Below are 20425 nucleotides of genomic sequence, written 5' to 3' on the forward strand. Positions count from 1 at the left end.
TTACTGCTACTACTAGCATGCAAGTCATTACTTATCGGGGGGAAATGAAGAGACAGCAGGAGTATTTCTGTTACCTAATTTTTCATTCAGGCGTATATTTGACGACATGGCATTGCATTTTTTGAAAAGTATATAACTTACCAAGTGGAATCCAATATAGAAGGATATGGGTTGTACACACATACTCTTTTATTTCAGTTTATTTAACACCAAGACTTAGAAAATTAGCATAGAGGAACCTCAAAAATGAAGACTTTATCTATTTTTAGTTTCGTTTTTTCATTATTGTAGGGTAGGATGATGTATATATTGGCATGTTTATTGCCTGCATACAGAGCTGAGGTCGCTGCGATCAACCGGTTTTTCCCTCTCTCGATCAGAATTCCACTCTTTCCATTATAACGCCTGGCGAACCAGTCTAAACTAAGCTTTGCCCAAAATCAGTACTCTAACTCTCCTCTTTCCGGCCCCACGGCCCCCTTCCTCCTTCACAGAGCTCACGTTTACCCTAACTTTGTCAAACAAGTCGACCACCACGCTCTTCTTCGCATCCCCACCAGCTCCGCTCTCGCCCTGTCTTTCCCAAACCTTCAACGAATATTCCTCCGCATCGAACTCACTCTCCCGTCTGGCCGCAACCTGCCTCCTCTCCCCCTGCTGACTTCCGGGAATGATGAAATCCTCTAACCTCACAACGCCTTCGATACCAAATCGCGGTACGAAAACAACAACCCCATTATCAAACACACGCATGACATACCCTTCCTCATCTATCCCCGCATTCGTCCCCTCGCCCGTCCCAAGCTTAGACGCCTCTTGTTCGCCACGTGCTTTGAGTGCCTGGCCAACGTAGTATTCTATACTGGCACGGCCAGCAAACTGTGCATTGCGATGGCGATGATTGATATTCTTGCAAATATCCTCTAGTCGGCTCCGGGCAGCCAGTCCTTCTGCTGGAGAGGCACCAGGTCCTTCGTAGCCAATTGCGGCGGCTAGTTGGCGGTGGACGACCAAGTCTGCGTATCGCCGAATGGGGGAGGTGAAATGCGTGTAAATTGTCGAGGCAAGGCCGTAGTGGCGGAATTCTGACTCCGCGTGGGCTCCTGCGCAGAAGTATTCTGCTGATGTCATGCATCTGGTGGCTAGGATACGAACTAGGGTGTTAAAGAACGGGTTGGCTGGGTCAACACAGCGGTCGAGGGAGGTTGCCAGAGCAAGGGAACTCGACACGTCGAGGGTCATGTTGCGCTTTTTGGAGAGTTGGGCGATTAGTTCTTCAAAATTCGAGGGGGGAGGAGTGGCATGCCGACGAAGCAGGGCGGTTTGTGGGAAGGATTTGAAGATTTTGGCGGCGACAGTTGTGTTGGCGTGAAGCATAAATTCCTCGACGAGGCTGTTGGTGTCCAAGAGGGCTTTAGTTTTCACGTCTGTCATGGGGTCTGATAATTCCGAGTCGGTTTCTATGCGGACTTCTGGAGAGGCCAGATTAAGGGCTCCCGCGTCCATTCGCTTTTGTTTGAGTAATTTAGCTAGTTTGAGAAGTGTCCTCATGCTCTCCGTTAATTCATCCGTTTTCGATTTATCGTCAATACGCAATTGTGCTTGTTCGTAGCTGAAAGCTTCTCTGGAGAGAATAACAGATTTTGTACAAGTTGAGGATACAACTTCAGCAGAGGGAGTCATTTCCCAGATATTGGAGAAGGCATAACGTTGGACATGTGGTTTTAGAGAGCAGAGGTCAGTTCCCAAAAGCATAGGTAACATATCGATACGTTTATCCACGAGATATACCGTCGTGCCTCGCATGCTCGCTTCAGTATCCATAGGAGTATTCGGCTTCACGAAATGGGAAACATCTGCGATATGGACACCGACCTCAAAATTTCCATTAGGGAGAGGTCTAGCATGGAGAGCATCATCTATATCCTGGCAGCCTGGAGGATCGATACTGCAGACAAGTAAATCTCGAAGGTCTTTACGATCACGCCAACCGGGGTCATCCATATTTTGCGGAACCTTCCAGTTATGACCTTCGGGAGGAAGACAGTCAAGCACCATTTGTGGGAACGGTCTATACTGAACGTCATACTCGAGAAGAAGAGCCTCTGTTTCTGCACCTTTAGTTTCCAACTCTCCTAAAGATCGTACAAAATGACCTGTTGGGTATCTGGAATCGCGATCCCACGCATCAACTGTAATCAGTATCCTCTGGCCAAAAAGCTCCCGCGCCTGTCTCGTACGTATCCTAATTTTAGGTATCCGTTTATCCATGGGTATGACGAATACGGTTTGTTGTCGTCTGCCAGATTGCTCTTGCGTTCCTGACGAGATTTTATCGATGTTTCCAACATACTGACGCCAATTCCTTTTAACGATTCCCACCACACGGGCTGTTGGCTGAGGTCGACCCTCCGCGGTCTTTCCGTGCGCTTTCCTAACCTCTTCCTGTAACGCTCTTCTCTCCTTTTCCGTTACCACAGCTTCCTTCTCGTCATATTCAGCGTTTTCATCTTTAGTGACTGTCTCCTCATCAATGATTTTCGTCGATGGCACTTTCCATTGATCTCTTGGAAGAACTTCGACCACCACTATATCTCCCGCGATCGCTCGATTACTGTTGTCTCGGCCAAGGATGAGGAGGGACTTGTCAAATGCTGCCACTTGCACCGATCCCTCGAGATAGTTGTAAGGCGAAACGTTGAAAACGCCCTGGTGCAGTGTCCCCGCACGAAGACCGGTCATCAGTTTCGACATAGAGTAATACTCGGGGTAAAACAGTTCGCCCCTCGTCGGTCTCGAATCATGGGCGGCCTTAGCTTCGTTAATCATATCAAGCAACCTATCGGAATCCTCGAGGCCAGATACATAATCAGACAATGACATAGCCGTAACACCCTCCTGTTCTGCTTTGCGGAGATTATCTTTATCATCGGTAATCATGGCAATGGCTGGGGCGGTCTGCTCCTTTTGGTTTCTCTTCACTACCTGGCCTAAATGTTCCTGGTACCACTTTGCTGCCGTTCGAACAGCTCTATCATTTCGATCGTTTATGCTTTCCTCTGCGCCTCTCCTGACATGGGTTTCCAACCGAAATTCGTTAAAGAAGAGGTAATATCGCTTTTCTTCGCTCCGGATTAAGGATATTAGTCTGTTATATAATGCGAGGGACTGGTTTTTTAGCTCCTCTAGCACTGTCTGTAAAATAATCACATCGTAGAATGAACCCGTCTGTTCGAAAAGATCCATGCCATTGAGGAGGGCGTTCGTATCCGGCATTAGATAATGGCCTCGGGGAAATGACTTCGTACCGGCTGGTCGCTCAGATAGTACAAATGGGGTAACTTCGGCTAGTTAGCATTGATGGGGCATAGGTCCGCGCAAATTAGGCTGTCTCTCACCATTCCCGTTAGCATCAGTCGGCGCGTATGACAAGCACACGGAACATATCTTCGAAGAACATGGGATGTCTTGTCTCAGATATAACTCCCTAACAATCTTCTGAACCTTGCCGCTCTTTGTCGATCTCACGAAGATTTTGCTTGAGACATTAGAGGCGAGCGGGTTCGAAGAGTGATCCCTCCGCAAACTTTTCATCTTAGAATTGTTATACAGTCTCCCGTTCACATACGGTATCCGGGAGCCACACTCTGTTCATGAAACTCGGACCGACCTAATTCAAATCTGAGGTAGAGCTGTTCCCGGAGCTCCGATAGCGGGGTCTAACAGACAAAGGCGATCCCTACTTAATTTATTAGGATTTTGCTTTTTTCAAGATGCGCTAAGATTTCGGAAGATGTGAATACTTACGTCGACAAACGGTTTAGATTCAATTTTTCAGGGTGGGGTTGCTGGGCCAGATCGATGAAGCTGTTCGCGATATTTTAATTTCCGCGTTGCGCTTTGGTATCACGTGATGCCGCAGCCTACCTGCCGCGCGGCAGCGTTTACCGATGCCGATCCGATCCCAGCAGCAGATATTCAGGTAACGATTCAACTTTTGAATGAATTGACAATATTTCTTTAGTTCGCAATAGTTTTAGTGATCTATATGTGACGGCTAAAACACTTCATAACTATGACAATTGTTGTACGTTCCTTGCTCGCATCATGAGGTATTTATACTTAATTCAATACACAGGCTGTCGGACAACTATGCTCGACGGGGAACCTGGCGCACAACCTCTCCCGATGTCAAATCCTGGTTAAAAAGGCAGTCAATGCTAGCGCAAAGGTGATTCTGAATATACCGCCGCCTGAGCGCGGAGGCTTGCTTTCCCTAGCACAGCGCAGCAGATATTCCACCTCACATCTCCTACCACGGTTTCTAGAAATTCTAATGAACTCAGTTCTGATTGAATATAATACAAGTACATATATATATATATATGTATATAGGCACTATTCCTCCCCGAAGCATCAGACTACATAGCCTCATCGCCTGCCGAAACAGTGTTGCTCGCACAATCCGTACACCAGAGCCCTTTCGTTCTCGGCCTACAGAAGGAAGCTCGAGAATCGAAGGTGTCAATTAACGTAGGTATCCACGAGCCAGCCCAGGGGGGTGAGAAGGTGAAGAATACATTGATATGGATTGATGAAACGGGAGAGATCACACAAAGGTATCAGAAAATACATCTGTTTGATGTTGATATCATGGATGGCCCTGTGTTGAAGGAGAGCAGGTATGTACACACTGTCCGACTAAATAGTTTTGATATGCATACATTTTGAAGAATACTATACTTATGTCTTCCTCTGAATAGGAGCGTCGAGAAAGGGATGGAAATACTACCTCCTTTCAATACCCCAGTTGGCAGAGTTGGCCTAAGCATTTGCTTTGATGTATGTCGACCATGCTCAATATGACCTCTTCTCTTTCTTTTTCACGCTTGGCCACACCAAAAACCCACTTAGTCTTCCGCTACTTACTACAATAAACACAGCTCCGCTTCCCAGAAATCAGTCTATCACTCAGAAGGCAGAACGCACAGATAATAACCTACCCATCCGCATTCACAGTGCCAACCGGCCAGGCACACTGGGAGACTCTACTGCGGGCACGAGCCATCGAGACACAGGCATATGTCATTGCAGCAGCGCAAGCCGGTGCCCACAACCACAAGAGAATCAGCTATGGACATTCAATGATAGTAAATCCGTGGGGTGAGGTAGTTGCTAAACTTGGGGGAGGGAGCCTATCGCAAGAGCCGGAAATTGCCGTCGCTGATATTGATTTGGAACTTTTGGAGAAGGTGAGGAGGGAGATGCCTTTGCTGAGGAGGATAGATGTATACCCCGAGATATAGGCTCTTCCTTATTACGCTGGTTGAACATTTTATGATGAACTAGACAGTATACCACTTGGTAGCTGGTTCCACTAAGAATTTGGATAAAGTTCCTCTTTTTGTCTAGTGCCAACAAACGGAGCTCGATGCAGATATGCTCTGGCTTGCATATATCCAGATAGATGTGTGTAGAGATGTGATATTTTACATCAGCTTGGTGGTTCTAGTAAGCTGGATATGGACTGCGACCAAAACCCAAACTTTGATCTACAGCCTCCCATATCGACAATTGAAACGGGATTTGGATTAAGCCTCCAAGAATAGGGAAAAGCAAATAGAAAACGAAAGGAAAAGAGACAAGGCGGCAATGCCCGAGACATGCATCGTAAAGAAACTAACTCGAAAATGACAAAATAACAATTCCACTCCGTCTCACACTTTCCCCACAAAACGAATTCGGGTGAAATGTCCGATAGTTGATATAGTGAAGGGCAACTCTATCTCTCTCTGCTTTTTCCCTCCCACGTTGAACTGAAGCTCTATATACATAGGGATTAGGGCGTAGACAATTCGGCTATTTCTTTTGGACAACGTCGGGGTCTTCAAGAATGCCTTCCTTCTCTAGTCGCCTTCGAGCTTCTTCGAGAGCCCACGTTTGTATCCTAACGAGTGATTAAACATGCACCGGTTAGCATACCGTATTGCAGCAACATAGAGTGGACATATCGCATATCGACACGACTTGTAAAGTGAAAAGTCGATGTATTTATGATAGCCGAAGGGAGGAATAGGGAGCAGAAACACATACGAAGTATCAGGCTTGAAAGAATACGCGATACCAGCGACAAGCAAACTACCGACGAATCCATATGTCCACAGGCCTTCCCATCCCTCCTTGACGTATTTGTGTCCGGGCTTCACTCCCCAAAGCCATCCGGTTGGCGGGTCATAGTGGTGGTCGCCATGAGCACCACGGAGCGAGCTCTGCGTCGAGAACGGCTGGCGAGGCTGTGGCGATCGGAGGAGGCAGCGAGACCGTAGCGGGAGAGAAGGAGGACGGGCGGGCATTATCGGGCTCTATAAGTTAGACGCGGCTAGGCCGAGAGGGAGGGGTCTCAATGAACCGATGTCGAGGAAATGGAGTGGAGTGTGGGCGACGACGATGTCGCCGCGAGAGAGATGGAAAGGAAAAGGGTCAAGTAGTGGCCTGCCTACTTTTCTCGTGAAAGAAGCGGTAGCCAAAACCTAATTGATTGACGTTGTGGTAGATATGTGTTGGTATTGAGAATGAGGATGATGCCAGCCAGCGTCAGAAACGAAGCAGAAACGATGGGTGAGTCGGCAATGTTTTCTTCTTCGCGGATGTGATTGGTCATTTTAGCGCTCGGCAGTTGGAGCTAAGCGCGCTACAACATCAGATCTCCTTCACGATTGTATTAACTAGAATATTTCCTATATGAGTTATTTTCGTTGGTTGTTTTTTTCGTGGCAGCTGGCAAAAGCGTTATCTCTCTACCGAGCGCGGACGAGAACGGAAGCTCTCTACAAGCCCCTAGGCTAGCTTTCTCAAGGGTGCGGCCATCACAAGGAGTTTTCATACGCGGAATTTTGTCTGCTACGGTGGTGTACTATGACTGATTCCTGATGATGTTCGGAGGTGTTACCGTAGCACATGGGAAATTCGAACGTATATCAACGCCCCTGCTTATCACAGGAGGTCACTGTTCACCTACTTTGCATAGGCACTGGTGTAAAATTCCGAGGCCAGAGTATCTTATTAATTATGAAGAAAAGGCCCACTAACCAGCTCTTCGCTACGTGGTGCGTTGGGGAAGCTTGTTATGTGAAGGGACGAATTTCTGGCAGAGTGAAAATGAAGAGAAGCATGTGAGAGGCAATTTTTACCCTCGAATATTTGACTTTTTCCATCCCATGGGCCGTGTGGATTCTGCAGTAAACATGTGAGAATTTAACAGAAAATCGTTTGAGGTTTGTCAGTTATTATTATTATTTATTATTAACTATTTATTAAATCACAGGCTTGAAGCTTGAGCAGCCACAAAAGCGCCCATTTCACAGATATTAATAGGCTTTTTATTAGAGTGTTCTGCCAGCCGCCGAACCCAAGGGCCCCCCAAGCAGCAGATCCATGGCAATCTCCGTGCCATGCCAGGCTAGATTGCTAGTTCTCAGAGCCGCAGCTCTGACGCAGCTCAGGTCCTTAGGCTGTATAATTTGGAAAGTCAATGCCGCCCCTTCAACCAAATGTTGAAAGGTGGAAAACGCAGATTCGCCCCCTCCACTTCACGAGGAGCGGAAACAGCGCTTCATGCGCAGAATGAATCTCCGGGGTCATGCCAACGCAAGCGGGCCTTTTCCGGGGCAATTTTCACCTATTTTCAATCGCAGGTTTACTATTTGGCGGCGCATTGCCCCGGTGTGGCCTATGTGGTTTGGTTAGTTAGTTACATAATCCCTTCCGAGCGGCGATATTTCTTCCAGTTTATATTGACCTCGGCACTTCCTCTTCGGGCGAGCACTTGAGTGGTTCCGGCAGCGCAGGGACTGGACGCATTTATAGATACCATCGCTCCTCCCCCAGGATTGCGGGTGTGCTTCTCTTCCTCTGCCTCTTCTTCTTCATCCTCTCATCCTCTCATCCTCTCCCCGCATTGCTCTACACATCTCCCTCTCTGTCTCTCATTCACTATCTTTTTGCGCAAGTGGTTTACCGCCGCGGATTCCACCTCCCCCCCCCCCCCCCCCAAAAACAAATCCCACACGGCTTTGAAAATGCCACCCGTCCCTGAATGGGTAAAGGCTTTGAACCCTCCCGGTCCGCAGGGCTCGGAGCTTCTACAGCAGGAGCGAGACCGCTCCAATGTCTCCGTGAATAAGCTGGCGGAATTGGTTCATACCAAAGAAGTGCTGGACCGACAGGATAAAATTCTAGCCGTCATGGAAAAGGAGAAAGTTTTTGATAAATCACAAATTCTTTCTATGGGCCGTGTAGAACGGATAAAAGCATCCCTTGGTAAGGCTAAGCGCATCCAACAATTAAGGGAACAGCACAATTGGACAGACGACGAATTCATCATGGCCAATGACCTTCTGAGCGAGCCCACTCCTTACGGACTCCACGCAAGCATGTTCCTGGTACGAATCCCTCCTGTAAAATCGTCGCTGTGAGCCTATCAAGCAATATCGCTAATTATATCTTAACTTGTATAGGTGACTCTCAGAAATCAAGCCACACCAGAGCAAAAAAAGCTGTTCCTGAGACCAGCGGAACGCTATGAGATCATTGGCTGCTACGCTCAAACTGAGCTAGGCCATGGATCTAACGTCCAAGGTCTCGAGACCACAGCAACCTGGGACCCTACAGACAGAACCTTTGTTATGCATTCCCCGAGCTTAACAGCTTCCAAATGGTGGATTGGCTCTCTTGGCAAAACCGCGAATCATGCCGTTGTGATGGCTCAGCTTATTATTGAGGGCAAGAGCTACGGCCCTCATCCATTCATCGTACAAATCCGCGACCTGAAGACTCATGAGGCTCTTGAAGGAGTCTATGTTGGTGATATTGGACCTAAGTTCGGCTACAAGTATGGTTTTTTCATTTCTTCTAGCGCTTCATTCGCGGCATGGCTAACCATTTCACAGCACCATGGACAATGGATTCCTTCTTCTGAACCAAGTGAAAATTCCACATGTGAACATGTTGGCACGGTTCTCGCATGTTGACCCCATTACAAACAAGTACGTGCGTTCTGCCGCATCTACTTTGGTCTATGGTACAATGACCTGGGTTCGGTCTACAATTGTACTGCAATCGGGCAAGGTCCTAGCCCGAGGTGTAACGATTGCTACGAGATATTGCGCTATCCGAAGACAGTTCCAGGACCGTGATACAACGGATAAGTCTTCCGATGAGAACCAGGTTCTCAACTACAAGATGGTCCAAATCCGACTTCTTCCCCTACTTGCTGCTACCTTTGCTCTTCATTTTACTGGACGGCGAATGATGGAAATGTATGAGGAAAACCAGAGACAAATGGCCCGCGGTGGTTCAGCAAAGGCAGGAGCACTTCTCCTTGCCGATCTCCACGCCACCTCCTGTGGTCTCAAGGCCCTTGGGAGTTCCGTAGCAGCTGAGGGATTAGAGGTATGCCGACGCGCATGCGGTGGTCATGGCTATAGGTAAGATCCACCCGGTTTGTTAAATTAAGTTTTTGATGTGTTGCACGTATACCCACTCCCCAATAGTAGCTACAGCGGCATCGGTCCATGGTACGCCGATTATCTGCCAACTCCCACATGGGAGGGTGACAACTACATGTTGACGCAACAAGTAGCACGATATGTAAGTTCACCCTCTTTTGGAAATACTACAACAATAAAAGAACCGGAATTTACTAACAGATTCCCGTTCAGCTGCTCAAATCTGCTAGAGCTGTCTATGCCAACAATGCCCCTGACAACGACACCAGCCGCATTCTCAAGAATTATATTCGCCGCCGAGACATGGGAGCTGCGTTCGACATCCTTGACAATGATGCTGACATCGTAGACGCCTTCGCCTGGCGTACCGCTAACCTCACTTTTGAGGCCCTGAAAAACCGTGACGTTGCCAAGCGCTCATGGAACAGCTTGCTCATCGATTTCTGGCGCCTCTCGACTGCCCACTCACAATACCTCGTCGTGAAGAACTTCTACGAAAGTGTCTTTGCGCCCTCCACGGCCTCCGCCCTGGATCCTGAAACAACCGCAGTCCTCCACAAACTCTTCCGACTCCATGCTCTGTACACCTTGGAGCGCGAGTCCGCCGACTTCTTCACCTCGGGTGCTGTGACCATCCGTCAAATCACCCTCGCCCGGACCAAGGCAGTTGTCAAACTCCTTGACGAGATCAGGCCCCATGCGGTCCGGCTCGTTGACGCATGGAAGTTCCCGGACTGGCAGCTTGACAGCTCCTTGGGCCGCTATGATGGCAAAGTCTACGAGGATCTGTTCCACCGGGCCAGCCAAGAGAACCCTGTCAACAACTTCACGTTCGATCCATACCCATGGAATAACGCGGTGGTGAAGAATGAGAAACAAAGCAAACTCTAAAAATCCACTGCCTTTGGTGGTGTTTCTTCTCATTTCGTTTTATGTTTGATACATGAAATCTGTTTCTGTCATTATCATTGCGTCTTTTTCAGATCATGGGAGTAACACATTGATATATATATATATAATATATATATAAAGGAAGAGACAAAATGGTATACAAAAACATCCCAAAGAGTAGGTCCAAGAGAAGCCATCAATGACAGGCCAAAAATTACAGAGATGAAACATTACCAGATTAGCACCACTCACTCACGGCCCCTGGCCCCCCCTTACATCATCGTCATCATCATCGTCATCATCGCCATAGTCCGCATCATCAAATAAACCCAACCACCACCAGCCACTACCACCACCCTCCCCGCCCCATTCTCCGGCGCCATCTTCCCAACCACCGCCGTCCCCCGCCCTTCAGCTGAAATCGTACAACGAATCTGCTCACAAACAAACCCATCCGGACAACACCCGCCGCCCGCACTAGCCGCACAGCTCGTCCAGCCCCCTGCACACCTCCTCCTCCCCCCGTCGCCACCAGGAAAGGTCACAGATGCACTAGGATCAACAGGGATAACGACCGTGGCGCCGTTGTCATCCACGATTGTGGTTGAGGAGATCGGGGGGCAGGATGTGGGGTTGCAGTCGCGGCCGGGTCGGCAGCAGCCGCCGTGGTAGATGGCGCTGCAGGCGTAGAACCCCACGGGGCAACCGATTATGGTTGGGGTTAGGGTTGGGGTTGGGGTTGTAGGTGGGGATGCGGTGATGGTCGTTATGGGGTTGGAGGTTGGGCGGACGGGTGGGTCCATTGGTTCTGTAGATGGTGGTGGCGGTGTTGGTGGCGGCGGCGGGGTTGCCGTGACGGTTGTTGTTGAGATATATATGCCTATGGCTCGTTGGTTAGTTTTTCAGGGGGAATAGATAAAGGTGATAGTTAATATAAATATATATATATGTAAGCAGGCTGAGGAGGAAATGAAATGGGCATAGGAAACATACACCCCTGATCCACACACGAGTATCCCGGGATACAACACCCACCCCCTGGATTATCAGGACAGGGACTATACCCATACGCACACATGTTTAAATCGCCCGAACAGCTCTCTCCCGCCCCGCAGCATCCCACATCCCCCAATCCCGTGTCCTTCACAAACACACATTTGCTCCCCTTTCCACAACAGCTATTCGGCCGGTTGATGTATGTGCATGGTTCCGTATCAAGAGGGCATTTAAACCTTCTTTTCCCAAATATGAGGTCTTGGCCCCTCGCCGTCCACCGCGATAAAGAGCGGCCAAGGAGGGGTACTGACATTGCTCTTCCGCCCCCTCTGTCTTCTTGATATTTCATGTTCCCATGCAATGGGAACGGTGGGGATAATGATGAATCTATGGAGGTATTCATCCAGACATCCACCTCATCATGATTATCAGGGCCATTCCCCAGACCACGGCCCGTCAATCTGCCAAAATCTTCATCATTCAGCGTCCGTCCTGTACGGCGAGGACGCTGTTGTTTCCGTCCTACATTTCCCCCATCGCCACCACCACCACCACTAGCAACAACATCGCCATCGCCATCGCCATCGCCATCGAAATACCAAAAATCCAACCAAAACTTCTCCCCCTCGTCGTCCGTCATTTTCCTCACACCCGCCATTGACTGGCCAGCCAGTCGTCGCTGAATGTCCCCATCGCGATTCACTAGACTTTCCTGTGCGATGCTGCTAGTGGCATGGGAGATGTTGTTATAGTTAGTATTGGCGATATCCGTTGCGGCATTTGCGGGCGATATTAGCAGTAGGTGTAGTAGTAGTAGTTGTAAGGTAGCGCAGAGGAGGAGGACGAGGAAGTGGTTGGACAAGGGACGGGGAGCAGGGTGGTGAAGTCGCATCGGGGATTCAGGGCTCAAGTTCCTTCCTCCTTGTGAGCGAACTAATTGGTTCGTTCCCGATGGCTAAGTTAAGTAAATAAGTTATTAATAGCTCAGCCCTGTGGGACTGGACTGACTGGGATAGTATTCTCGCGGTGGCCGGGGGATAATTTATATATCTATAATAGGGAGTGAGAGTGTGTATTCTGCACCTTGGCAAAGAGTGAGAGAATCAAAAAGAGCGAGATGTCTTAGAAGAGAGAGATATATATATATATATTGTGCAATGTAGATGTAGTTAGTTATGCACCACCATACTATACTACTGTACATTTATGGGTGGTCGTGTCGTGTGGACAATCTTCAATCTTCCCCGCTGCTCTGGTCAGCTATTTAGGACGCGATGGCGGAAGAGGAGGGAGGATGTTTAAATAAAATCAATGGCTCTGGTGCTGGCGCCTTTGTACACATTTCCATGCAAGCCATGTAACTTAGTTGGTTGGAATTGTTGGCAGTGGGATGTCAACAATACAATATCTTGATTCCAGAAATTCCTGTATTCAATTAAGGTGGTTGTTTATTTACTTGAGATCTCACTATTTAGTTATACAAATAGTTTCACTCTCAACACTCAGTTGCACCCACCTATAGCTTCAATCAAAAGCCATTTTCAAGTTATTTATTCACTCTCTTCTCACCATTATTTATTCAATTTTTTTTCCTTGCTACTTGTTTCTTGTTTCTTGTTTCTTGTTTCTTGTTATCTCTCATGCCGATCCGATCCATCACCAACTGTATCCAAGATTTGGCTATGTTATGTACATACATGTACCACTGATCCAATACAGAGTCCATCCCCATTCCACCTGGCAAAACCAAGTACAAATCACTCGAGCCTGTAAGCGTGGTCTCAAAACAAAAAAAAAAAAAAAAAATAGCGAGGGAAAACAAATTGAAAATGATGGCGATTGATCGAAGAGAGAGAAGATTGACATAGCAGTCAATTATTTTTGGCAACAGCCTCAGGCGAGAAAATGCGCTCTCAGACAGCAAAATATCAGTCTAGAACCAGCCCAAAATCTCAGCCCTCTTGCGTATGTATATATTATGAGTACTTTCTACGTTGCATGCGTCCAATCCATACCACTGGCTGAATGTCACCACTCTCCTCCTGTGTCATCCCCGGGACGACGGACGACGATTGAACAAAATCGAAACATCTAAGAATAGTACGTTTCCAGCTGCAGAACAGAATGGAGAAAAAACGGGTGAGGCGTGGAGAATTATAAACAATTAAGTATATACATATAAAAGAAGGGGGCAAAATTTTAATCTAATTTGTCCACATGTCATAAGAAAGGAAATGGGCACCATAAAAATTTCATCGAAACTTCGTTCCATCCCCCTTTCTCGTATAAACGCTACCTACCTACCTATGTATAGGTAGGTACACAGCCAACAAAAGCCTAGCCAGCCAGCCAGCCTCTGCGTTTGCTGGTGTAGCTATCGCATTTCTCGTACACGCCCGTAAAAATAGACTTCAAAATTCAATAAAAGGAGAACAAACGAAGAGGAGCTAGGAAATAAGCCGTAGGGTGTTGGGAGAGTGTATATATGATGGAAGATAAAAGGGAAGCAGACTGTAAATAAGAAAGTGTCTCTGGGGTATCGATAACAACGGAAAGAAAGAAAATGAACATTGGCAGGAAAGAAAAAAAGGGAAAAGAAAAAGAAAAGAAAAAAAGAAAACATGGCTCTGTATCCAAGCAAATAAAATGTAAAGATTATGGGGACATAGGGTTCGACGCGAGAAGGCCAAATAAGGAAAAAAGAAATGTCAGAGTACCAAAACTTCCCACGATAACAACCGCTAGCAACAGCAACAAGGAGGAAAAAGGCGGAGGGTTATGTAAAGCCGCAGCGTTGTGACACGGCATCTAAGGATTCTAGGTTTATTATCCGGGGTATCGAGTGTTTCAATTAGCATTAACAAAAACCAAAAATCAAAAACCGCACAAGATTAAACTAAAAAGAAGAAGAAAATTTAAAATATGTAAAATGTGATATACCCAGTCATGGTAATGGCCCCGCTCGATCTATGGGCAATAAACGTCTCAAAGATAACGTTTCGGTGCCAAAGGAAGTAAACAGCGGGTCGGGGTTGGGGGTTAGATTGGAGGAGGTTAGGAGGGGAGCAAGGGGGAACTGGGAGATTTGGTGCCAGCGGGGAGATTCTGCCAACATTCAGTTGAATATGGACGTGAGCCAAGATGAGCGTTTGCGATCGGAAGCTAAGTTAAGTCCCCGCAACAGTTCAAAATGTTAGAACAACAACCAAAAAAAAAAAAAAAAAAAAAAAAAAAAAAAAAAAAAAACCCAAAACCCAAAACCCAAAACTCTCTATTCCCTCTTGGGATCCCATTTATAATATACGCAGCGTAATATAGATATATGATGAAAAATTTCCGCTGCTCTACATACCAGGAGCAGTTGACGATTTTGGCGACTTCGCAGCTTCATCCTTTGTAGGAGCAGGGCCATCGCTAGCACCAGAACCACGGGCGCCGCTTCGTTTACCAGCTGATGAGGGATTCGCATGCTCTTCCCCTGGTCCCACGGTTTTAGCTGACTCGGGATTATCCACCTCGGGTGGTTTGTCATCAATAGGAGGAGGGCTTGTAGCCGTGGATGTGGCGGCCTCAACGTTCTGTTCTGACTCAGGAACAATTCCGTTCATGCGCTCCCATACCTCCTTTCGTATCCGGTCTTCTTTTGCTTTCCGCATCCGTTCAATCTCTTCGAAGCCACCGCTCTTCTTCAGTTTTCCCTCCTCAACGAATTTACCTAACTCCTTTTGGAGCGGACCGACACGGCGGGTCTCCAACTCTTTCTGCCTTGCTTTCTCGGCACGTTCTATGGCTTCAAGCCGATTTTCGTGGTTGGGTTGCAGTGCTCTTACTTCTCCTAGGAGGTAATCCTTGGCCTTCATAGGGTCGAGTGGCTCATCGATGGGGAAATTGCGAGATACATTTCTCAAACCGTGGGGTCCAGGGGTCGTGTTCGAGTTAGAGTCCAGACTTTGTTGTTTTGTGGCTTGTTCCACAAGCCCAAATGTCTGTGTAGCCTTTTCGAGATCGTCCTCAAGGTCAATCACGAGATCTTCTTGCATTGTGAGTTGATCCCTCTCCTCACACACAAGCTGCAATTCTTTCTCCCAGATCTTAGTCCATATCGGTTTCTCTCGCTTAAGGAACTCCTGCATCTTTTTCAATTCCTTCGTCACAGCACTGATATCACGGCCTACGGCTTCCAATTGTCTTGGTAGCGGCCGGACACCACGTGTAACAACATCCTTCCGAAGATCCTCAACGAGATCTTGAAGATCATCCACACGAGCGACGATCCTCTCAGATTCGTCAGCAAGTTCCTTCTTCCCTGCGTTCACGCGAGCACGGCCTGCATCACCCTCAAACGACGGCACAGTCATCTCATTCGCCGCATTCTTTACAGAGCTAGCCTTGGATCGGATTGAGCCCATAGAGTTTGATATATCAACTGTGAAACTCGTATACGTCTGGCGTAGCACGGCAAGATCACGACGAATATCCTGAAGTTCGGCAATATGGTTTCCACCACCTGACATTGGACCGTCGGACGTAACCCTAGATTTGGATGTTGCTGCGGGGGGCGGAGCTGAAGCAAGGCGAGCAATCTCTTTCGCAGCTTCTGACTGACGGTCAGTTAAACGTTGGATAGATGAGCCTTGTCCATCAACAATTTCACGAACTCCTTCAATCAAACGGCGGAGACCGCCAACTCCATCATCGAAATGCTTCTTCACCTCGTCTAGCGGCTCAACGTTCAACACAAGGACTGATCGATCTTTTACGTCACTCAAGTCTTCCAGTTCATGTCGAACCCCAGAGACGGGATCTTGAAGGTAAATTTCTGGTAAATCTACACCATTGTTGTGAGTATTCCAAGCGAATTTTTCGATAAAGGCCAACTGTAGTCTGCCAAGAGTTAACTCCGAATAACCTTCCGGCAGGACGTATTTCTTAATCTTGCTTCTATACTGTAGGAAGAGTGTTATTTCTTTGCTTGGAGGAGGTGACGACTCGGGAGTAAACTGGCCAGCTGGCGAATTGTCGGAGCTCGTAGACGCAGTTTTAGCATGTTGAGTCCCGTTCGCGGGTGCAGATTGCTGTCCCGTGCTCTTCCCTGATGGACCCTCGAAGGTCTCTGAACCCGAGTCCCGCTCTAAAATATGGGGTAGCGCAGGGAGAGAGCCACCGACTGTTGGCATATCTCTCGACTCATAACGGCGTGGAGAGCCAAGCTTGTCAGTCGGAGTTTTGGGCAACGGACCATCGTCTTCAGTCGATGCCACTGATGTATCGAGTTGCGGTTTCTTCACTGGTTCTCTACGGTCCGGGGAGGAAGTGGTTTGGCCAAGGGCTGATTCAAGAGTCCGATTATTCGAGCGCTGTTTGCTGTGAAGATATGATCCACGGAGGCGCACAGCATTCATTGATTCACGGACATCGCGTCCTCGATTCGGAACTGGCGAATTCTGTGAAGATGGAATTACAGGAACACCATTAGGAGATGGACCCAGGTGCTTTTGTATCTGATATGCAGAGAATCTCCTCGACGCTCGTCGTTCCAGTTCGCCACTTCTTTGTAGCATTCCAATGGCGTCGTTTTGTTTAGAGGTTGGAGGCGTGGGCGGTGGTGGATGAGGGAAATCATGCGCGGAAAAACTGGGGGGATTGTCGTAGCGAGGTCCGTTCATGCTCTGGTCAGGATATGTAGGCATAACAGGGATATTCTGCATAGCACTACTTGACAAAGACGAACTCGAAGAAGCAGCTGACTTTTGCGGGTCTCTTTTTGAAGCTTCCCTTTCAGCAAAAGATTGTCCATGGCGGTCATTAGACCAGTTGGAAGAAGAGTTGTTTCTGGAAAAGCCCGTATCTCCATAACTTTTCATTGCATTATTTTGGCGAGATAACTCTTGTTGTCGTTTCGGTGGTAACTGAGATACGGATGGAGTCTCGTCCATGGTCTGATTTAGACTATTATCTCCGCTTCCCACGCTGCCAGCGCTCCCATGGCGTGCTGTTCTGGGCAAGCTGTCCTTCATCTGCCTCGACCGCAACTTAGCCTGTTTTTTCTTGAGCCCCTGGAGTAAATTGATAATGATGTCCCGTATGCGCGGCAGGTACCGATCCAGGCTCTCTGGCGATGCATTTTGGCTGAGGGTGTCTTCAAGAATTGTCCGAAGGAGATCAGGCACGGGTCCTAAGTCTGATGTATCCACCCCAATAGCTCCAAAAGCTCTACAGGCCAAGTTGAACTCGTATCCCAAACGCACATAGACGTCCGAAACCTCGCTTTCCGACGCACGTTGTCGTGACCATTGTGTGAGAGTCTCTAACAACTGCTTTGTCGCAACTAAAAGGTGGGTAACGCTCTTTTCTATCTGTGAGAGCTGTTTGTCCGGCTGTTGCTGTCCATGAAAGAAGACCGTCCGTTAGCATATGAATACCACAAAGGAGCAAAGGAGAAGTATATCCGTTTGCAGACCAATCCCTCAAAGCAAACGTCATGCAAAAAAGCACATGGGCATAGTGCATTATTATGAAAGCGGGGGACAGGAAACGTAGAGATGTAAAATATATAAGCGTACCGCGCTGCGACTTAAAGAGGATTTGCCTGACCCGGAAGAGGCTCTTGTGCCCACGGGTTGACTCATGTTTGCAGCATCACCAGCAGAAGCACCACCACCACCGCTCCCACCACCTCCTCCGCTGGAGAGAGACGCTGACAGCATCTGCTGAACCACGGGCGAACGAGCACGATCGAAAGCGGGAGAACGTATACGGCGAGATCTAGACTGGGAGGACGAAGAAGAAGAGTCCATGTCTCTTGGCAGCACAGAAAAGGCACAGCTGGTTGTGCTATGGATATGGTGTGAGTTGGGTGATTTTGGGTTGTGGTCGTTGGGCTGGGGAAAGGAAGGAATGGAGGCGTGGATACCAATTACGGGGCTGGTATGGCTGTTACGCCGTTGCAGCTCGGCTGGCGGGAAGCGGGTTGACTGACCACCCGTTAGCCTGGATTCAATACGGTATGGCTGGGTACAGTTTACCTACACCAATCGCCAATCACAGGCCATATTTGGGGGTGCAGGTCATGTGATGCCGTCCTGAAACAGCAAGGCGTCACTTGGCAACTTAGTCACGTGAATTCTTGGCGATGTGACAGCCTGGACTTATCACATGCCAAAGCAAACGCATACACCAACCAACAAGGGTGTATATGTACAGTACAGTACATACTGCACACCATGAACATGTCTTCTTTTTGACCAAGTCATAGTTTCTATTTTGCGACCCTTGAAGTTTGTACTGAATGTATTACTATTGCACAGGTTCGTCAGAGAGCCCCTGCATCTGCACATTAAAACCTCTCTTAAGACACTGTGCGACCAACTTCCCCTTGTCCACCGACCAGTTTCCAAGGACCATCTCAAGGCAACAATCACCATGTCTCTCAAATGACACCCTTGAAATGACACTCGCAGGCCAGACATTAAATCCATGTTCTCAGAAACCCGGGCAAAACGTGGAGTAGGAATCGAGCCATGCATTCAGCTACCTAGCGATGGAAAATCTACTAACGTTACGTTGTAGTGTGGAGGTGCTAGCGCAATGGCTCATATTGACGGGGGGCGTCTACCAACCTTGCCAACATCTACTGCTAGACGGAGGTTCTTTCCCTTGGCCTCTTTTATATGCGGTTAACTAGGCAAAGCAGAGTGGCAGAGACATTTCTCTGTTAAAAAGGACATGTATTTTTAGCTGAAAACTACCAAATCCTTTACGGAGTAGAATGAGCTGTGATGTAGTCTTCAATGACGTATTTCGTTGAACATCTCCCCAAGTTGAGCCGCCACGGCGATAAAGTTAGTTTTTAATTTCTAAATTCAATAGAGTTCATTAATCTAAAAACTAGATACATTGGATTTGACTTTATTCTCTGCTTGAAAGCTTCTGTGGAATGAAAAGGAAAAGCATTGGTTACTGAGTCGAGCTGGGATCTGTAGATGGGTGTAAAAGCAATGAGCTTCCTCAAGCTCCAAAGTATGTTCTGTTGGCGGCTCTGAATGTTCTTGAGGTCAGACTCTCTCGTTCATCCGCATGTGTTTGGTTGGTTGGTCATGGCTGTTGGGTTTCAGGTTTTCATTGCCACCTTTGTTTGGGTGGTTCCTCGCATGACTGCTCTTCTGTGGTGAAATGGCACCATGTCGGAAATAACCATACTACCTAGGTAAACAATAGAAGAACTCACTGATAATTAGATAGGGGGTGAAGCTCTTCAGCTGTATGAGTGAGCAAGTGGGATATCTTTCCTCACTAGAGTTCCACCAAGGCCGTGAGTGTCAAAATACCATTTGAATAAATTTGAACCGTCAGCCCTTATACCATCTCTGCCCAAAATCGAGGTTCGCAGGCCCTCGCCTGAAGCCGCTTAATATACTCCGGATCATGCCAAGGATCTTGTTGCTTGCACTCCAACAATGAGGCTGGCAAGTGAGGCGGGTGAAAAAGGACGCCAAAGCAAGCAAGCAAACAGTATGGTAGATGGATGTGCGAGTAGACCGTAGCACAGAGGCCGCCTTATCGTCTGAGGTTTTTTCCTTAACCCAATCACTTTGGAGATCTGCTCATGAAATCTGGTTGAATGTTCTCCCCGCACCAACTAAAGGTATTCAATAGTATGTAGCATTCGCTTTTAGCAGTTAAGAGGCACAAAGGCGAGAGAGAGTGCTCCAGAAGCTTCCCGGAGACCTAGGAGTTAAAATTAATGCATTATGAGTTTCCCTTTGAACAATTCTCAGCCGCTCAAGAATTCTACTTATTCTCAATTCTCTTACAGATTTTTTCTGTTCTATCTGCTGTGTATTATGAGATAAATAGAGAAGCTTTTGTTATCAATTGAAGTCAAAAAAAAATTTTTTTTTTTAAAAAATTATCTATTTATAGTTCTTAAACTCAGCTTATAAAATAATCAGATCTGTGGTATTCTACTCCGTATAGTCTCTGTGATTAACACTGATAGCAGAAGAGAGAAATACAGTGCTGTCACTCTTCAT

The 20425-nt window shown here is 47.6% G+C and overlaps 6 protein-coding genes across 8 annotated transcripts; 2 read left to right on the forward strand and 4 right to left on the reverse strand.

The window, feature by feature from the left end:
- Window positions 1–68: 68 nt before the first annotated feature.
- BDBG_02352 (exosome complex exonuclease exoribonuclease) lies at window positions 69–4324 on the reverse strand. Its single transcript, XM_031720752.1, has 3 exons — window positions 3808–4324; window positions 3399–3739; window positions 69–3341 (listed from the first exon to the last, which is right to left on the reverse strand). The coding sequence occupies exons 2-3, from the start codon at window positions 3592–3594 to the stop codon at window positions 424–426; spliced, it is 3114 nt and encodes a 1037-aa protein (XP_031577027.1). The 5' UTR covers window positions 3595–3739; window positions 3808–4324; the 3' UTR covers window positions 69–423.
- BDBG_02353 (nitrilase) lies at window positions 3762–5759 on the forward strand. Its single transcript, XM_002627636.2, has 5 exons — window positions 3762–4087; window positions 4139–4231; window positions 4396–4682; window positions 4764–4842; window positions 4944–5759. Exons 1-5 carry the CDS (start codon window positions 4076–4078, stop codon window positions 5304–5306), a joined length of 834 nt encoding a protein of 277 aa, XP_002627682.1. The 5' UTR covers window positions 3762–4075; the 3' UTR covers window positions 5307–5759.
- Window positions 4564–7301, reverse strand: BDBG_02354 (NADH:ubiquinone oxidoreductase 11.6kD subunit). Its single transcript, XM_002627637.2, has 2 exons — window positions 6094–7301; window positions 4564–5947 (listed from the first exon to the last, which is right to left on the reverse strand). Exons 1-2 carry the CDS (start codon window positions 6351–6353, stop codon window positions 5860–5862), a joined length of 348 nt encoding a protein of 115 aa, XP_002627683.1. The 5' UTR covers window positions 6354–7301; the 3' UTR covers window positions 4564–5859.
- BDBG_02355 (acyl-CoA oxidase) lies at window positions 6697–10509 on the forward strand. The gene is made up of 6 exons (XM_002627638.2): window positions 6697–7246; window positions 7325–8441; window positions 8517–8890; window positions 8949–9485; window positions 9552–9648; window positions 9720–10509. The coding sequence occupies exons 2-6, from the start codon at window positions 8079–8081 to the stop codon at window positions 10395–10397; spliced, it is 2049 nt and encodes a 682-aa protein (XP_002627684.1). The 5' UTR covers window positions 6697–7246; window positions 7325–8078; the 3' UTR covers window positions 10398–10509.
- A 24-nt stretch (window positions 10510–10533) lies between these two features.
- BDBG_02356 (GPI anchored protein) lies at window positions 10534–12814 on the reverse strand. The gene is made up of 2 exons (XM_031720753.1): window positions 11391–12814; window positions 10534–11277 (listed from the first exon to the last, which is right to left on the reverse strand). Exons 1-2 carry the CDS (start codon window positions 12283–12285, stop codon window positions 10670–10672), a joined length of 1503 nt encoding a protein of 500 aa, XP_031577028.1. The 5' UTR covers window positions 12286–12814; the 3' UTR covers window positions 10534–10669.
- A 395-nt stretch (window positions 12815–13209) lies between these two features.
- On the reverse strand, window positions 13210–18288 carry BDBG_02357 (actin-interacting protein). 3 transcript variants are annotated; one of them, XM_031720754.1, is made up of 4 exons: window positions 17957–18288; window positions 14746–17776; window positions 14334–14555; window positions 13524–14210 (listed from the first exon to the last, which is right to left on the reverse strand). In XM_031720754.1, exons 1-3 carry the CDS (start codon window positions 18188–18190, stop codon window positions 14509–14511), a joined length of 3312 nt encoding a protein of 1103 aa, XP_031577029.1. In that variant the 5' UTR covers window positions 18191–18288; the 3' UTR covers window positions 13524–14210; window positions 14334–14508. The 3 variants fall into 3 exon arrangements, with proteins under 3 accessions (XP_002627686.2, XP_031577029.1, XP_031577030.1); XM_002627640.2 differs by having other exon boundaries at window positions 13210–14555; window positions 14746–17770; XM_031720755.1 differs by lacking the exons at window positions 13524–14210; window positions 14334–14555 and having other exon boundaries at window positions 14632–17776.
- Window positions 18289–20425: the final 2137 nt, after the last annotated feature.

The sequence above is a fragment of the Blastomyces gilchristii genome (assembly GCF_000003855.2).
Source record: "Blastomyces gilchristii SLH14081 genomic scaffold supercont1.3, whole genome shotgun sequence".
In the NCBI taxonomy this organism is placed as follows: Eukaryota; Fungi; Ascomycota; class Eurotiomycetes; order Onygenales; family Ajellomycetaceae; genus Blastomyces; species Blastomyces gilchristii.

Coding starts and splice junctions, on each gene's coding strand:
- BDBG_02353 (XM_002627636.2), top strand. Junction 4,232..4,395: donor CAGTCAATGCTAGCGCAAAG/GTGATTCTGAAT, acceptor ATATGTATATAG/GCACTATTCCTCCCCGAAGC. Junction 4,843..4,943: donor GCCTAAGCATTTGCTTTGAT/GTATGTCGACCA, acceptor CAATAAACACAG/CTCCGCTTCCCAGAAATCAG.
- BDBG_02356 (XM_031720753.1), bottom strand. CDS start 12,285: ATGCGACTTCACCACCCTGCTCCCCGTCCCTTGTCCAACCACTTCCTC. Junction 11,278..11,390: donor CTCGTGTGTGGATCAGGGGT/GTATGTTTCCTA, acceptor AACGAGCCATAG/GCATATATATCTCAACAACA.
- BDBG_02352 (XM_031720752.1), bottom strand. CDS start 3,594: ATGAAAAGTTTGCGGAGGGATCACTCTTCGAACCCGCTCGCCTCTAAT. Junction 3,342..3,398: donor GACTGATGCTAACGGGAATG/GTGAGAGACAGC, acceptor AACTAGCCGAAG/TTACCCCATTTGTACTATCT.
- BDBG_02355 (XM_002627638.2), top strand. CDS start 8,079: ATGCCACCCGTCCCTGAATGGGTAAAGGCTTTGAACCCTCCCGGTCCG. Junction 8,891..8,948: donor GGACCTAAGTTCGGCTACAA/GTATGGTTTTTT, acceptor ACCATTTCACAG/CACCATGGACAATGGATTCC. Junction 9,649..9,719: donor CGCAACAAGTAGCACGATAT/GTAAGTTCACCC, acceptor ATTCCCGTTCAG/CTGCTCAAATCTGCTAGAGC.
- BDBG_02354 (XM_002627637.2), bottom strand. CDS start 6,353: ATGCCCGCCCGTCCTCCTTCTCTCCCGCTACGGTCTCGCTGCCTCCTC. Junction 5,948..6,093: donor TCTTTCAAGCCTGATACTTC/GTATGTGTTTCT, acceptor ATCACTCGTTAG/GATACAAACGTGGGCTCTCG.
- BDBG_02357 (XM_031720754.1), bottom strand. CDS start 18,190: ATGGACTCTTCTTCTTCGTCCTCCCAGTCTAGATCTCGCCGTATACGT. Junction 17,777..17,956: donor CCTCTTTAAGTCGCAGCGCG/GTACGCTTATAT, acceptor TTTCATGGACAG/CAACAGCCGGACAAACAGCT. Junction 14,556..14,745: donor AAAATCGTCAACTGCTCCTG/GTATGTAGAGCA, acceptor GACTTAACTTAG/CTTCCGATCGCAAACGCTCA.